Here is an 18,754-nt window from a genome sequence, read left to right as displayed (position 1 = left end):
GGTAATAAGATCACTACACCAGTAATGGTTAAGGCACCCTGCAGTCCAATTTACCTTCTGTCTCCATTGCACCACGTATAAAGATTTGCCAATAAAGTAATGTATGCACGCAACTCAAATTTGTTTACACAAAACTTTTCAGGCAAACTAAATATTATTTCTGATTTCAAGAGGCCAGAGTGTTTTATTGATATATGTACTGAAATGGGACAATTAAATTCTTACTTGCAGCAGCACAACAGATTTGTTAACATCGTACTCTGTTATACCATAATAGACAATATACATACATACACACACACACATATATATATACATACACACACACACACACACATATAGAGGAAAATATAAATGGGGATTTTCCTCAGATTGATGAAGAAAAACGTTTTCACCTAAAAAGTTGTGAATCTGTGGAATTCATTGCCACAGAAGGCAGTGGAGGTCAATTCACTGGATGTATTCAAGAGCGAGTTGGATATAGTTCTTCGGGCTTAGGGAATCAAGGCACATGGGGAGAAAGTAGTAACGGGGTACTGATTTTGGATGATCAGCCATGATGGCCACGGGCCGAACGGCCTACTCCTGTACCTATTTTCTGTGTCTATATACGTGCCGACAGTGATACGCAGCAGTTACACATTACACACACACACAGGAGACGGCGACCCTTCCACCAGCAGGTCCCACTAAGCGTCTGAGAACAAAAATAATACCCGCATCTCCATGGAAACTAATCTGTGACTCGCCGACCGCAGCGGGGCCTCGCCCCATTACATCGAGATAGATAGAGAACAACAACAGCAGAGGAACCTGCGGCGGAACTACACCCTGGTCAAACCCTGCCCTTATACAATACAATACGGTTGCCTGACTCTGCTCAGCCCGCTTCACCTCAACAGCTCGGCCCAGCCTCAGCCTTGGTTAGTCTACCCTACGCTGCTCAACTAGGCTGCCTGGCCTGGCTCGGTCCAGTCGTGCCCTGCTCTGCTCAAACCAACCCAGTGACAGACTCGCCTTACGCGGCCCTGCCCTACCCTACCCTATCCCGGTCTCGTCCAGCCTGTACCCTGCCCTAGTCCAGCAGGAGCCTAGCCTTATCCCGCCCTAGTCCAGCAGTAGCCTAGCCTTATCCCGCCCTAGTCCAGCAGTAGCCTAGCCTTGTCCAGCAGTAGCCTAGCCTTATCCCGCCCTAGTCCAGCAGTAGCCTAGCCTTATCCCGCCCTAGTCCAGCAGTGGCCTAGCCTTATCCCCCGCCCTAGTCCAGCAGTAGCCTAGCCTTATCCCGCCCTAGTCCAGCAGTAGCCTAGCCTTATCCCGCCCTGGTCCAGCAGTGGTCTAGCCTTATCCCGCCCTGGTCCTGGTCCTAGTCGCGGCCCTCGGCTTCTCCGCACCTGCGAGTAATCACGACCAAAGATCGCGACAAGGGCGAGGTCGCATTCCACGCGTGCGCAGGGCCAGCGCCCCGGATCTGCAGTGTGAGAGTGAGACCCAGGACCGCGTGTGTGTGTTTGTGTCTCCGTCTCCGTCTCTGATCCCTGATCCGCTCCCATCCCATCGCCACCATGGTGCAGGGCGGCATGAAGTGCGTCAAGTACCTACTCTTCGGCTTCAACTTCTTGTTCTGGGTGAGTGCTCTTCCCTGCTCCTTGTACACGTATAGACGAGAAGCGTTTTCCAGCCACGGCGGGCAACGCGGCCGCCTTGTTTGTCTTAAAAGTTCAACCATCACAAGGTTGTCCTCTTGAGAGACAATCCGCGCCGCCAGCGGCGGTGGGACTGTACACTAGGAGTTACTCTACTCTAGTCTCACGGTTTAAAGTTTGTCATTTGAGACTCAAAAATTCTCCCATTTGAAGTTTGTGGTTTGAGATTATCAAGTTTGTTTTGGATCCGGAGGCGCCGTCGGGTGTAACGCTGTCGGGGTAAACTCCCTAGCTTAAAGCTTGCTTTTGGTGAAGTATTTCACGCAGAGCTGCCCCGCCGCTCCCTTCTCAACCCCAGGGGTTGGACACACAAGTTATCCAGGTGTGTCGTCCACAACATGGCCGCTCCACGTCGGCACGACAGGTATTCCCCCTCTTTAGATGGAAGATTGGCTGAACCTACTGCAGAATGTGTATTGGTCTGCAAGTTTTGAGCTGAGCCTAGCCGGATTTGTCCAACTTGTGTAAGAGTATCGATCAGTTGCACTGAAACCCCGTCCCTGGAACGAAGTGAGATATCAACTCCCACCATCTGTAGCTCCGTGTGTCTCCAAACAGCTCCTGTTTATTATTCAATGAGCCAGCTTGCAAATTCCTGACCTTTTCACCCCTCCCTCAACTATAGGTATCTCCATTTTCCTTCACCCCACTGTCCTGCCTTGGGCTCCCCATTTTGTCTCTGTTCCACTATCTGCATGCACCCCTCCTTCTCCAGCCTTGAATACTTTCTGCCAAAGATCATGTAGCGGAGTTTGCTATAGGATCTTTGCTTTCTGCTACCTTCTCTCCCTACTTGGCTCGCCTGCCAGTCAACCCCTCCTCCACCTGGAGCTACCTATCGCCTGCCAACTCTGGCCCTACCTCTTCCCTTTACATCTCCTGAGGTCAGTCAGTCAGAACTTTGTTTTCCCCTTGGGTGGAAATGTCAAAGTCTAGAGGGCATAGCTTTAACGCGAGAGGAGGCAGTTTGTTTTAACATAGCTTGTTCTGCCAGGGGTGTGTGTGGTGGAGACGGATGTAGTGGCATCTAAGAGATTTTAGATAGGCAGGAAATGGAAGGATATGGATCATGTGCAGGCAGAGGAGATTAGTTTAACTTGGTACCACGTTTGACATTGTGGGCCGAAGGGCCTGTGTCTGTACTGTTATTTGCTGTGCTATTCCAGTCACTAGAAGAGTCCTGACCCGAACCATCGTCTGTCCGTTTCCCTCCGCGGATGCCGTATGGCCCGCTGAGTTCCTCTAGCAGTCTGTTTTATTTTTGCTACATGTTCCTGTAATTCAATTTCACCCCTCCATTGATGGAAGCTGCAGCTCCTGTTTGGGGGGGGGGGTGGGGGGGGGGGTGGATAAAACAATGAAATGTCCTTGCAACATCTTTCTTTGTGATTGTATTCTGTTGCAGATTCTATTTCTGACCCTTTTTTATTTTGTTGTCTTTAAAGTCAGAATTGTACAGCACAGCAACAGGCCCTTTTAGCCCATTGTGTCAGTGCCAAATGTTTGCCCGCGTGCACTAAATCCAATTTCCCAACAGTTGTATCATTTTATGCCTTGCCTATTTAATTGTCTGTCTAAATGTCTTCAAAATGTAACACTCATCCACCTTCCATATCTCAAGCAAACTGTGGAAGGATTAAACTTTCCCCTCAAGTGGCATGGTGCCACAGGGGTAGAGTGCTGCCTTACAGTTCCAGAGACCCAGGTTCGGTCCTGACTAAGGGTGTTGTCTGTATGGAAATTGTACATTCTCCCTGTGACCTGCATGAGATTTTTCGGGAATCTCCAGTTTCCTCCCACATTCCTAAGACCTACAGGTTTGTAGGTTCGAAACATAGAAAAATAGGTGCAGGAGTTGGCTATTCGGCCCTCTGAGTCAGCACTGCCATTCAATATGATCCAAAATCAGTACCTCGTTCCTGCTTTTCCCCAGATCCCTTGATTCCATTAGCCCGAAGGGCTAAATCTAACTCTCTCTTGAAAACATCCAGTGACTTTGCCTCCACTGCCTTCTGTGGCAGAAAATTCCAGATTCACAACTCTCTGGGAGAAGACGTTTTTTCCCATCTCAGTCCTAAATAGCCCACCCCTTATTCTTAAACTGTGACCCCTGTTTCTGGACTCCCCTCAACATCGGAAACATTTTTCCTTCATCTAGCCTGTCCAATCCTTTAAGAGCCTGTCCCACTTAGGTGATTTTTTAGGCGACTGCTGACAACTAGGCTGTCGCAACACGATCGCCGTGGTGTCGCCTGTATGGTCATGAGTAGTCTCCTCAGTCGCCCAAAGAGTTGGAGCGTTTTTCTGGTCGCCGCTGGATTTTGAAATGTTCAAAAATTTTCAGCGACTGTGGGTTTGTCGTAGCTTGTCTTCTCCTGATGTCGGTGCTGTCGTAGGTTGTTGCCAGGATGGCGTAGGTTGTTGCCAGGATGGCGTAGGTTGTCGCCAGGTGGCATAGGTTGTTGCCAGGATGGCGTAGGTTGTCGCCAGGATGCCGTAGGTTGTCGCCGGTGCTGACTTCGGTGAATTCCGTTGTCATAGTCGCCTAAAAAAATCGCCTAAGTGGGACAGACCCATTAGTCCAGTCGCTAGGTTTTCAGCGACCTACTATGACCATCGCCTAAAAAAATCGCCTAGTGGGACAGGCCCTTTAAGAATTTTATGTTTTTCTATAAGATTCCTTCCCATTCTTCTGAATTCCAGTGAATATAAGCTGTCGACCCATTTTTTAGTCATATGACAGTCCTGCCATTCCAGGAATTAACCTGGTGAAACTACGTTGCACTCCCTCAATAACAATAATGTCCTTCCTCAAATTAGGAGACCAAAATTGCACACAATATTCCAGGTGCGGTCTCACCAGGGCCATGTACAACTGCAGTAGGACATCCTTGCTCCTAAACTTAAATCCTCTTGTAATGAAGGCCAACTTTTATCTTAGCTTTCTTCACTGTCTGCTGTACCTGCATGCTTACTTCCAGTGACTGATATACAAGCACACCCAGGTCTTGTTGCACCTCTCCTTTTCCTAATCTGATACCATTCAGATAATAATCTGCCTTCCTTTTCTTGCCACCAAAATTGATAACCTCACATTTAACCACTGCATCCGTCATGCTTCTGCCCACTCACACAACCTATCCAAGTCACCCTGTAGCCTCATAGCATCCGCCTCACAGCTCACACTGCCACCCAGCTTTGTGTCATCTGCAAACTTGCAGATGTCACATTTAATTCTCTTGTCTAAATCGTTAATATATATTGTAAATAACTAGAGTCCCAGCACTGAGCCTTGCGTCACCCCATTAATCACTACCTGCTATTCTGAAAAGGTCCCATTAATTCCTACTCTTTGCTTCCTGCCTGCCAACCAGTTCTCTATCCATGTCTAAGTCATGTCTATCCATGGTTAATTGGCTTGGTATAATTGTAAATTGTCCCTAGTGTGTGGGGATTGCTGGTCGGCACCGACTCGGTGGGCCAAAGGGCCTGTTTCCAAGCTGTATCTCTAAACTAAACTAAGTCTCCTTTAAAACCACTTCCTCTCACCTTAAAAATATGCCTTCTTGTTTTTGATCACCTTTCTGTGGGAAAGAGATTCTGACTATCAATGCCCCTCGTAATCCAATATTGCTATGAGATCACCCTTCAGCCTCTCACAAGGGAAAACAAGCCCAGCCTATCCAATCTCTCCCCAAAACTAAATTTCGAATCAGACAACATTCTGGTAAATCACCTCTGCACTCTATCTGATATAGTTACATCCTTATAATGTGGTGACCAGAAAAGCGATCTTGTTTTGTTTTGCTAAAGATTCTGAAGTCCGTAGTCTCTTCATCTTCTACATCCTCTTTAAAAAATGAGATGTTCATTTTAGGACTTGGTCCACATCACTTGGATCAGATGCAGATGACACCTCTTGGTCTCTGCAGAGCTCTCGCTTAACTTTTTTTCCCTGTTGCCAGCTGGGCAACAGTTTAGGTGGTAATTTAAGACGGCTTGCATGACACGTGCGATAATGTGCTCGGACGAAGCGCGTAGTTACCAGTCGGAATTATACTCAATGAAGCATTCACATATTATTTCTGCTTCAAATAAAATCACAAACTAAACATTCACCAATCAAGACATGATATATCCCACAATGACATGCAGCAAAATTATACGACAGTATCTCAACTCTTTTTACACATTGCAATGAATGCAATTTCTATTAGTTCTTTCCACTTCCAAACAAAAATGTGGTTGGATTATTCAGCTTATGATCAACCTGTGTCAATAAATTCTGGACCATGGTAACATATATGCGTACGTATAGTTGTGAATGTTGCTCATTAAATAACTACAGTACTGATACTCCATATTAAGAGCATTGATTTGCCGTTAAAATGAATTCTGTAATAACGTGTCAATGGTAGCAGTGACAATCGAACACTGCGGTTTTAATGTTTCACGTGTTCACAATTTAATTAATCCATCTTTATGGATTAAAACAAATAATAACATTGGGAATTAAAACACATTTGATTGCATTCTGTTATCAAACATAGTCAATATTTGCTCTGAAGACGTTTCCAGGACAATAGGGTCAGGGAAGAGGTTGTGTGTGAATCAGTGCGGGGTGGATAGATGGCAGGGTGGGGGGGGGTTAGAAGGCAGTCGGTGCAGAATGGATGGATTGAGGCAGGTGAATTAGTACATGTTGGTTGGAGTAGGTAAAATTGTGAGGGGAGAGCACGGGGAATGCCAGTGGTGTTGAATGGGGGGGCTCAGTACGGGATGGGTGGGGGTAGACACCAGTGGAGGAACTCAGTGGGTAAGGCGGCATCTATGGAGCGAAGGAAATAGGCAACGTTTCGGGTCGAGATCCTTCTTCAGACTGTTCCCCCCCATTCTTCTTGAATGGGAGCATCAGTACAGGATGGGGGGGGGGGGATCAGCGCAGGAGGAATTGGGGGGGGATCAGTATAGTGTGGATCAGAGGGTGCAGGATGAATGGGGATTTACTACAGGATGAATGGGGGAAGGTGCAGGGTAAATGGAGGGTGGGTCAGTATGAGATGAAGGCATGGATTAGTACAGGATGGATGGGGGATCAGTACAGGATGGATGGAGGAGAAGTGCAGGATGGATGGGAAAGGGGTAAGTACAGGGTGAATTGGGGAACCAGTGTAGAGTATCTTTCCCACGCAATACAGCCGTCACCGCCGACACAAAACGTTGCGTTCCTTCTCTCCAGAGATGCTGCCTGATCCGCGGAGTTACTCCAGTTTTTTGTGTCTATCTTCGGTACAAACCAGTATCTGCTTGCCAAGCCGGGCAAAATGACTCAGTGTTTAGTTGCCCGGCGGCGCTTTGAGTGGTCATTGGCACCCGGGCAACCGTTAATTTCGAGCCCTGCTCTGGGTAGCCCTTCTTGAAGCTCCTGATGAACTCCAGATATCTTCAGATTCTCCTCAATTCTACTGGATGTTTCATGACGTCTTTCTGTCATTCTAATTTCTTTCTCTCTTTCACACTCTATAATCTTCAAGAGACTCCCTTGAACTTTACTGCCTCCACTTGCCATCCGTGTCCTATTTCCCTTGATCATGCCTTCAATATTCTTTGTCTTCTAAAGTGCTCTAATCTTCCCATTTCAGCCTTTCGTCCTTACTAGAACATGGTGGCCCTGAACTCTTACTAACTATTTTAAAATATTCCCACTTGTCTGATGTTATTTTATCCAAAGTATTTGCTCCTGATCTGTTTTGCCAGGTCCTCTCTCATGCTGTGAGATCAGCCTCCCCTCCCAGTTTAACACCTTAATCGGCAGAGCAAACTTGTCCCTTTCAATAATAGCCTGTAAAGTCATAGAGCTAAGATCACTGTTCCCAGGGTGTTCCCCAACCAACATTTAATGCCTGATTTAATTTAGTGCCAGGGAGCCCAGCAACAGGCCCTTCAGCCCATCTCTTTCATGCAAACCAAGATGCCCCATCTAGGTTTGACCCATTTTCCTGCATTTGGCTTGTATCCCTCTGAACATTTCCTATCCATGCACGTGTCCAAGTGTCTTTTAAATGGTGTTGTACTTGCCTCAACTATTCTTACGGTTAATACCATATACCCACCACGCTCTAAGTGAAAGCGTTGCCCCTCAGTTTCCTAGTAAATCTTTCCTCTCTCACATTAACCACCTGCCCTTTGTACTTGATTCCCCTACTCTGTACTCGGTAAAATATGCATCGTCCCGTTTAATTCCCCTCATAATCTTATATACTTCCATAAGATATCCCCTCATCCTTTGGCGTGCCAAGGAACAAAGACCTAGCATGCCCAACCTCTCCCTGTAGCTCAGGCCATTGAGTCCTGGCAAGATTCTTGTAAACCTGATTTGCGCTTATCCGGCTTAGTGGCAGAGAAGATTTCCTAAGATGAGATGGAGTATCGATCGGTTTCTAGTATAAATGTATCTTCTTAATCATGTCTTAAAGCTTTCTTGGATGCACTGTGCTGCCTTGGGATTTTCTGTCACAATATCTCATTCCTCTGTCATGGTGCTCCTTGGCCTGATGCCCAGGACGACTTGGTTAACTGCAGTACCAGGTGATGTGAAGAACAGTGCAGTGTGGAACCAATTACACTAGTGATTCAGGTCCAGTGCTGGTACAATTGAGCTCCTCTCTCATGGGTTGGTAAATCAGCTGGCCACCGTAATTTGCCTCTTGTGTGCAAATGAGTTCAGTTGACGGGATGTGTGTGGGGTGGAGGGCTGCATAAAATAAGTGGTGTCATGGGTACTTGATAGTCGACGTGTACTGAAGGCCCAATTTCTTTGCTGTAAAAACAAAGAACTGCAGATGCTGGTTAATACATAAACGGACACAAAGTACTGGAGCAACTCAGCGGGTCAGGCAGCGTCTCTGGCGACGTGGATCGGTGACATCTTGGGGCTCGACCCTTCTTAAGACTGATTGTAGGGAAGGGAGAAGCAAGCTGGAAAAGGACTGTAATGCTCTGACTTTCTACAGAACTGCAATATCCTCATTTATATTCTTTTAATAATGGAATCAATTGTCAGTGTCATCCCAACTGCCCTCTTGCCTCCTTCAGTCTTCCCTAAACTTGATGTAACTTGCAGCAAATTTCTTGTGACTCACACCGATGTTTACTGACCTGTTTATAATGGACCAGGTCCATCCATGACTTCACTTCTGGTTTTGTGTTCAGAATGCCTCCTCGTGCAATTCTCCATCTGTCGGGAATTATGTCCGTATATCTTTCATCTCCTTTGTCCAACCAGTTCCTTCCTCCATTTGTGCCTGCTGAGGAATTCCTTCTGTCGGTATACTTTCAAGATGTTTCAGCCATGCCTTTAGTCACTCCCTCTGCCTTGGGGTCTCTCTGAAAGGCACTGGAAGACGGTTTGTAATGAAGGATACAGTGGATACAAGCTAGAATACAGTGGGTTTCGTTGTATTTTGCTTCTACTGCAATGGTTGTGTTGCATCGAGTGTTGTGGCCACAACACCCTTTCTATCTGCCCACCCAATGTCAGGCTCCCATCTTGACTGTCTCAGCAGCAGATCATACTGCTCCCAGTTGTAGGAATGAGTCTCAATGGACCAATCAATGTTTCTGGGTGGGGGAACTGCTGTGGGAAGTAGACTTTGTTTTTGAAAAACTGTTCACCAAGCCTTTATGCTCTGCACGATGTCAATAGACAATAGGTGCAGGAGTAGACCATTCGGCCCTTTGAGCCATTCAATGTGATCATAGCTGTTCATCCCCAATCAGTACTCTGTTCCTGCCTTTTCCCCATATCCCCTGACTGCTATTTTTAAGAGCCCTATCTAGCTCTCTCTTGAAAGCATCCAGAGAACCTGCCTCCACTGCCCTCTGAGACAGAGAATTCCAGACTCACCACTCTCTGTGAGAAAAAGTGATTCCTTGTCTCTGTTCTAAATGGTTTGCAGCTTATTCTTAAACTGTGGCCCCTGGTTCTGGACTCCCCCAACATCGGGAACATGTTTCCTGCCTCCAGCGTGTCCAAACCCTTAACAATCTTATATGTTTCAATAAGATATCCTCTCATCCTAAACTCCAGAATGTACAAGCCCAGCTGCTTCATTCTCTCAGCATATGACAGTCCCGCCATCCCGGGAATTAACCTTGTAAACCTATGCTGCACTCCCTCAATAGCAAGAATGTCCTTCCTCAAATTGGGGGACCAAAACTGCACACAATACTCCAGGTGTGGTCTCACTAGGGCTCTATACAACTGCAGAAGGAGTTCCAATCCACAGGTGAGCCTTCCCGCAAACCTCCACAGTTAAATACAACTTGTCTGTATATAAACCTTGTACAACTCAGCTGCAATTCTTTGGTTTATCTTGTAGTTTAGGCAGGTAACTCAACCAACAACAAGGGTTTGTTGTGAAGCTTGTGGTGTCAACATTGTGTTTTGCTGTGTCTATCTCCACAAAAACAATCTTTAGTCCCCCAGCAGGCACTGCTACAAGAACAGTGTTGGTTGGATGGTGTGATGTTTTTTGCACTACCTCCCAAAATAATGTCAGATGTACTACGTATCTTTAGCCTAATATTAATCTTTGATTAGCCTTCTGTGCGGTGTTTCTTAGCAAAGCTGTCTAACTTAAAAGCATACACAGCTTAGCAGTAGTTTTCATTTCACAGGAAACAGAAGGGTGGATATCTGGTCTTGAATCCAGGAAAAAATGCCTCCATTAGCTATGTGTAATTTCCTTTTAATCCCTGGCAAAACATTTACTAGCAATTAGTAGACAGAAGCAACTGCAGATGTTGGAATCTTGCATAGAGCGCAAAGTGCTGGAGTAACTCGGCGGGTCAGGCAGCGTCTCTGGAGAAAATAGATAGGTGCCATTTCCGATTGGGATCCTTCTTCAGACATTTAGTCACCACTATCTAGCATGGTGTTTGACTCAGTCCTTTACGTGCAGGGCATAGAGGGATACAGACTAAATGCAGGGTAAATGGATTAGTTTAAATTGGCAGAGACATCATGGACTGAAGGGCAGATTCCTATGCTGTACTGTTCCTGTCCATTAGGTTTCCATTTTGAGTATGCTAACTGAATAGATGCCTGATGGTGCCAGATTAGAGGAGCAGCCTTGTCTCCTGCCATTGTTTCTCCATTAGAGAGCAGTGGGGTCATGCAGCAATAATGGACCTGCAGCAGATGCATGCATTACCCAGCAGTACTTCGCACTCTGCAGTACTTTCTTCGCAGCAGCCAGCATCGTCAAGGAATTGCGCCACCCTAGCCCACTCTCATCTCTCCTGCCATCGGAAAGAAGGTACAGGAGCAAACAAAAGTGACATCCATGTTCAGGAACAGCTTCTTCCCAACAACAATCTGGCTCTTGAACACTACACAACACTAACCTCAGCAACTGGGTACATATGGGCTATCTTTGGTTGCACTAAATTGAGTTTAAACTTTACAACTAGTATTAGTACAACTTACTATTTTATATACGAGTACTGTGTTTACGAACCTTTAATGCTGCTGCAAGTAAGAATTTTGTTCCGTTTGTCGGTACATATGACAATTAAACACTTTAGACACTCTTGCTTCCGTTTGGCGTGGGGGGTCCCATTGATCAAGGCACGTGGGTCCCATTGATCAAGGTAACCCTCGGCTTTGCAAGCTCTACCACCTGTAAACAAACCTGATGTTTTTGCCAGGATCAGCTGGCACAGCTTGGATGTGGAGAGGATGTTTCCATCAGTGGGAGAGTCAAGGACTAGAGGTCATAGTCTCAGAATTAAAGGATGTCGTTTTAGGAAGACGAGGAGAAATTTCTTTAGTCGGAGGCCGGTGAATGTGGAATTCTTTGCCACAGAAGGCTGTCGAGGCCGTCAGTGGATATTTTTAAGGAAGAGATGGATAGATTCTTGATTAGCACAGGTGTCAGAGGTTATGGGGAGAAGGCAGAATGGGGTTAGGAGGGAGATAAATCAGCCATGATTGAATGGTGGAGTAGACTTAATGGGCCGAATGGCCTAATTCTACTCCCATTTTTTATGACCTTATGGCACAGGTACAGCAGGCATGTTAACATCAAAGGAAGGGATTGGTTGCTGCAGGGCAGGTAGTTTAAATAAAATCAAAACAGAGTACTGGAAATATTCAACGGGGTCAGGAGGTGTCTGTGGTGAAGAAAATGGTTGAAGAAGGGTCCCAAGCCGAAAATCACCTGTCCATTCGTTCCACAGATGCTGCCTGACCCGCTGAGTTACACCAGCACTTTGTCTTTAGAATGAAAGGGTTAAAGTTTCTGAGTCATGAACTGAAGAAGGACAAGTTTACACATTGGAGGGAGGGAGAGGAGTTGAGAGAACAAAGGGAATGTGTGCTCTCAGTGTGGAGATCGGGTGAGACCCTGATCTCAGAGTGGTTTACCTCACAGATGAACGAGGGCAATGCTGGCAATGAGAGAGGCAGGACAGTGCAGTCCCCGGAACAAGGAAATCACAAAAAATGCTGGAAATACCCAACAATTGAGGGAACTTCTGTATAGTTAGTCTGAAAGACCTGTTATCGGAGCTGGTTGGTTGTGAAACACAGGAAAGGCTGGTTATCTGAAACGGAGGAATTCAATATTGAGTTCCCAGACAGAAGATAAAGTGTTATTCTTGCTAAACTTGTGTGGTCTTTGTTCAACGCTGTAGCACCGAAGCAGGAGTGGGAAGGAGAACCCAAGTAACAGGAGACTGCAGCTGTGTGTTGCCTGGTTTGGTTTGTTTCACTGTAAATTATTCGGTTGACAGAATAACTTCTACGTCCAGCACAGCTGCTCTCAACCCTCCTCCTAGCCAAACCAAGAGTGGACCTTCTCCTGTCCTCGCCTTCTACCCCACCCGCCTCCATATACAACTGATCGTCCTCGATAAATTCCACCTCCTTCGTGGTAATTCCACCACTGCACGCACATTCCCATCCACAGTAGCCTTTCTCGCTTTTCAATCGCTCCCCTCTGCACCACAAGTTCCCCCTGCATCATCTGCCTTTTCATCTCAATACCTGCATCCAGTCCAGTGGTCATTCTGGGGAAAGCAGTTGTCTCTATTCCAATTGGTGTGTTACATTTGGTGCTCAGGATATCTCAGGAGGTAGAGAAACCAAACCTAGAATGGGTGGACCCCCGCCCTCCAAAGCTGTAGATGCAGGAAATGTAAAATGGAAATACTTAGTATGTCAGGCCACATCTGTGGGAAGAGGAAAGTCGGTGAATCGGGTCATGACCTTTATCAGGATGGTGATAGATTAGGCCACTGCTTTGCAGACCACATGATCAACCGACGGCAACAATCCTGCTCTTGCAGTTGCCTCAAATTCCCCCACCATAACTATCCACCTATCATTTGCCAGGCTTAATCCTGACCCCACCTCTCTTTTCCAGCATTCTCTCTCCCCCCCTACTCCAATCAGTCTGAAGGATGGTCCCGACCCGAAACTTCTTCACCTGTCCATGTCCTCGCAGATGCTGTCTGAGCTGCTGAATTACTCCAGCATTTTGTGTCAACAGTTTGAACAGAACAATCTTTCCTTAACAGAAATGAAGCAAAGACCATGTCTAAAGGAGGATCCGGACCTGAGATATTGCCTGTCCATTCCCTCCACAGATGCTGCCTGGCCAGCTGAGTTCCTCCAGCATCTTGTTTTGCTCGCAGTTGCCTGGTGCTTTATTTTCTTTCCTTCCACTCCCACTCTGACCAAAAGTGACCTCCTTCACATCCAACCCAACCCTACATTAGTTGGGGAACAGCAGCCCACACTTTTAGCTCCTGTTCTCTGCATTTATATTTTACATTTCCTATCTTGTTTCCTTTTGCCAACCACTCTTATTAATCTGGATGAATTGTGGCAGCAAACCAAAACCATCACACAAACCAACCTCCCTTCCACTGAGTCCATTAACACCTCATGCTCCCTCGACAAGGATAAGTCGCACCCTGGCCACTCCCTCTTCTCCCCTCTCCTATCGAGCAAGAGGTACAGAAGTGTGGAAATGCACACCTCCGGATTCGGGGACAGTTTCTTCCCAGTTGTTAACAGGCAACTGAATCATCCTATCAACTATTAGAGAGGAATCCTGAGCTACCATCTACCTGACTGGAGACCCTCTGACTGTATTTAATCTGACTTAACTGGACTTTATCTTGCACAAAACATTATTCCCTTTTTCCTGTGTCTACACACTGTGGATGGCTCATTTGCAATCATGTATAGTCTTTCCACTGACTGGTTGGCTTTTCACTGTACCTCGGTACACGTGACAATAAACTAAACTAGGCAATTTTGTAAGTAGTGGATCACCATGGTAACCCTGGTGGAACCTTTAGTAAATACTTCCTTTGTCCCTCCTCTGCTTTCTGCAACTTAAAATATTTTTTCCCCACCTTGCCAGTTCTGATGGAGAGCCGTCAACTTGAAATGGTAGTTCTTGTGTCCGTGTTGCTGACCTCATTGTTTCCAGCATGTTGTTTTTATTTTATTTTTCCAGCACCAGCAAGTCATTTGATATTCATCCAGTCTCGGCATGTTCCAACTGCTGACTTTGCTGAGTTCAGCATTTTACGATAACCAGCTTTTCCGGTGTGTGTTGGGACTGGCCAGTTCTGTCATGAAGTCATTGACATCGGTTGCATGGAACTCTCTCTCCCTCCAGGTTACTGCCCGACCTGCTGAGTATTTTGTTGTAGATTTCCTGCAATCTGCTGCTTTCTGCCTCCTGTGTTTTTCACTAATTATCACAGTGGTGCAGCAGGTAGAGCCGCTGCCTCACAGCGCCAGAGACCCAGGTTCGATCCCGACCTTGGGTGCTGTCTGTGAGGGGTTTGCACGTTCTTCCTGTGGCAGCGTGGGTTTCCTCCGGGCGCTCCGATTACCTCCCACATCCCAAAAACGGTGGGTTTGTAGGTTAATCGGCCCCCTGTATAATGGCCCTTCGTGTGTAGGTAGTGAAAACGAAAGTGGGATAAGATAGAACTAGCGTGGACAGTGGATGGTCGGCGTAGACTCGGTGGGCTGAAGGCCCCTTTCCAAGCTGTATTTCTAAAAGATGCTGATCTCTCTCGATGACTTCAAAAACATTGTGGCATCTGGGCAGTTTTAGTCTCCACCCATCATAGTTACTCCCTTGTCTCTCTCCCATCCCACTGCCAAACTAACCCCTCCCTGCAAATTAAAGTTCTTGTTTTTCAACTTGCACCTTCCCAGACTCTGGCCAGTTTTCTGAATATTTTCTGCGATTTGCATTTCCTTTATATTTCCGACATCTAATAATTGAACAAGCAACACTGGTGAATTAGTGTCTTTACTAGCAAACCACAAAGTGCTAGAGGTTCTCAATGGGTCAGGCAGCATCTGTGGAGGGAAATGGACAGGCAATGCCTCGGGTCAGGGCAAATGCTATCCACAGTTCTCTCAACTCCCTCCATATTATACCTCTTGCCTATACACAATGATCAATTAGTCCATCAACCCGCACGTGGAGGGACGGAAACTGAAGCAGCCAAGGGGAAACCCATGCAGTTGCAGGGTGAACTTGCAAACTCCTCACTGACAGCGGCAGAGGTCAGCATCGAACCTGGGTCGCTGGAGGGTAGAGGCAGAAACTCCACTAGATACACCACTGTACTGCCCTGATTTGTCATAGTCATACAGCGCGAAAGCAGGCTCTTTGGCCCAATTCGTCCATGCCGACCACGAAGCCTCATCTAGTCTCACTTCCCCACGTTTGGCCCATATCCCTCTAAACTTTTCTGGTTCATGTACCTGACCAAATATCTTTTGTGTTTTCTCAACATTTTAAATGTAATTTTTCTTAAAATTCACAATCACGCGGGACCCGATAAAGACATTTTTGTCTGTTTCAGCGGCAGCTGGGGAGGGGGGAGTGGGAGAAGATCAGGCATCGGCTATTCTTGTCAGTATTTGGAGAGATCCCACACTGCCCTGTCCCGCTGCTGATGGTGGAAGCCAGGCACCCAAGTTCCAGCCCCCACCCCTCCCCTTCCCAGCACCCGACCCCCTCCCCAGGCACTAAAAATAATGGTCACCAGAGTTGTTCCCCCCCCCCACCCCCCCCCCCCCTCCCGCATTCCCCTCTCTGCACCAGATCCCCTCACCTGCTCACCCACACAATGGGCACCATGCAGGTAGTAGCAGTGCGGTTGGGACACAGGCAGCCTGCTATTTCCTCTCCCCTGTTTTGGGTTAGTGACCTGTCATTCTAACTATCATTGATTAACACACCACAGAAAAATTCCAGTCCTGTGTCAATATAAAATATAGATCTATTTCCACTGCCCTACTTTTTCTCTGGAAGCTGCAAAGATTTTTTGTTTACCCTATTGCAAGTTATACCCCATGCCTTCCCTCCACCTCAGTATGTTCACATTTCATCCCCCCCCCCCCCCCCCCCCCCCCCACATCAACATGCTCCCATGTACATTTGTCTCTCATCCCCAAAAATCGCCCTTTCTTTTTGTCCCCTCCCCTTCTTTCACCTTCTCCTCCCCCCCTTCCACTCTTATCCTTCACTCTGACTTTATAGTTTACTCCTCTCCTTATCTGCAATCGCCCTCCCAGAGTGGAAATGTCAAATACAAGAGAGCATAGCTTTTGATAGAGGCTTTTTGATAGGCAAACAGATATGAAGGGAATGGCGGGATATGGATCAGAGCCGAGAAGATTAGTTTAACTTGGCTTCATGTTCGGCACGGACATTGTGGGCCAAAGCGCTTGTTCTTGTGCTGTACTGTTCCACAATTAAATGCTACTATTTTAGTGTTCTTTAGCTTTGTTGAGTGAGAATTACAATCTGTGTTACTGTGCATTATTTGTGTTATTTGATACTTGGGCCACATTTGATAACCAAATACATTACATGACAACCAAATACACAGCAATGCAACTTGACTCCTGTATGACTTTTTTTTAATCAAAATGGCGAATGACCTCAAGCGTCTTCGGGGGAAATCCATGATTTACGATAGCTTAATTGATTATGAGCTCATTTCCTGTAATCCATGTAAAATCTTTACGCCTGTGCCTTCTACCATGGTAATTTAGATTTTGAGATATAATATGTGATAGATTGTAAATAGCACACAGCAGAGCAAGTGTTTGTCAACAACATGAGAAGGAAAGAATTGCAGATGCTGGTTTAAACTGAAGACAGACACAAAAAGCTGGAGTAACTCGGCATCTCTAGAGAAAAGGAATAGGTGACGTTTCAGGAGGAAGTTGTCTCGACCCGAAACATCACCTATTCCTTTTCTTTAGAGATGCTGCCTGAGCTGCTGAGTTACTCCAGTCTTTTGTGTCTATTTTCAACAACATGATAGATTCCAAATGTTGAAGCAATTCAGCGGGTCATTGCAGCTCAGTTACTCCAGTATTTTGTGGCTTTACCAGCAACTGCAGTTCAAATATTTCTACAACAACAGGGGATTAATTGCCCCTGTCCAACTATAGAGTACCTTCCCCAGGAAAACTACAGTGGTTCAAGAAGATGCTGACACTATATGTCAGATTTAAGTGGCTAGAGTGAATATTCGCCGAGATCACAACCACTTTCTAAGAAGAAAATGTAGTAGTTTAGAGGTTTTTTTTTTTGTCACGTTTACCAAAGTACAGTGAAGAGCTTTTGTTTGCATGCTATCCAATCAAATCAAATAATACTATCTGATCTGAAGAAAACAATCAAGTGAAAAAACAAGTACAAAATGGTAGAGTGAAGGGAAAATTACCAGAGTGATTCCTAAGTGGAAAAGAGATGGAACAAAAGTGGAGTGATTGTGTTCGGAGTCACCATACACGGGTGCATCTTGAAATTGTACTATCTGCTGGGCAAGAAATGCTAAGAACAATGCTTTCTGTTCATGTAATCCACACCAGTAATGTACTCAACATTGGCAATAGTGAGTCAGAAGAAGGGTTCAGACCCGAAACATCACCTGTCCATGTTCTCCAGAGATACTGCCTAACCCACTGCGTTACTCTAGCACTGTGTTTTCATTAGGAACAGTGAATTGGTGTTGAATAACCATAATCAGCCACCATTTTTTTTCTTGGTGGTTGGACAATTGTTATAAACTAAAATAAACATCTCTTGATTTATCTCATATTCACATTGCACATAATAGTGTGCAGTGTATTTTAAAAATGCTGAATCCCACCGAGATATTGTTTGTTTCAGACACTTGTTAAGTCCCGGCAGCACTGCAGCTCTGGGTTCTAATCTATAAATGTTACTCGGTTGCTTTGGAATTTACATACTTTAGCCGGTCTCAGTTTTTAGCCACTTGAAGTTATTTATGGAATTATTTTTTTAACTTGCACTGCAGAGAGGGGAGTGATAGGGAAAACATACATCCAGTGGAAGTTAGTGATTGCAGGAGATGTAGGTTTGGAGTGAAGAAGAAGGGTTGGGATTGCAGGCAGTGGCTTCCTTGTATTCGGGAATGTGATCTGCTGAGCCCTGTAATCTGCCAACATTATGAACCTTAGTGGGATGGAGTGACACAAGGAGAAATAATCCTCAACTTCCAAGATGAAGTAAAGGGAGTATTTGAGAAGACAAGCCCAACGCACAATGTTTTCGGTGTAGGAAGGAACTGCAGATGCTGGTTTATACCGATAATGGACACAAAATGTTGGAATAACTCAACGGGTCAGACAGCATTTCCAGCATTTTATATCTATCCACAATGTTTTCTGACTGCCAGTTGTTTGAGGAATGGCTGTCAAGTAGAGGCAGTGCATAAAATAAATGTTCTTGGTGTCAGGATAACACTTCTGGCATTCCTGAGCAGCGATGGCTATTCCCATTTGGAAGCTTTTCACGTGTAGGAAGGATCTGCAGATGCTGATTTAAACTGAAGATAGACAAAATGCTAGAGTAACTCAGCGGGGCAGGCAGCATTTCTGGAGAGAAGGAATGGGTGACGTTTTGGGTCAAGACCTTTCTTCAGATAATGCCTTGTTTGCTGGCATGTGCTGGCCAACTTTG

At 45.9% G+C, this 18,754-nt stretch overlaps 1 protein-coding gene across 1 annotated transcript in view; it reads left to right on the top strand.

The window, feature by feature from the left end:
• The first annotated feature begins 1,322 nt into the window (after positions 1-1,322).
• The window catches only part of LOC129707714 (CD9 antigen-like), a 33,594-nt gene continuing 16,162 nt past the window's right edge, over positions 1,323-18,754 (top strand). The window contains exon 1 of the mRNA XM_055652941.1: positions 1,323-1,628. Coding sequence (XP_055508916.1) covers positions 1,566-1,628 — 63 coding nt within the window. The 5' untranslated portion in view covers positions 1,323-1,565. The remainder of the gene's footprint in view (positions 1,629-18,754) is intronic.

The sequence above is a fragment of the Leucoraja erinacea genome, chromosome 22, assembly GCF_028641065.1.
Source record: "Leucoraja erinacea ecotype New England chromosome 22, Leri_hhj_1, whole genome shotgun sequence".
In the NCBI taxonomy this organism is placed as follows: Eukaryota; Metazoa; Chordata; class Chondrichthyes; order Rajiformes; family Rajidae; genus Leucoraja; species Leucoraja erinaceus.
This window is presented reverse-complemented; position numbering and strand designations above follow the sequence as displayed.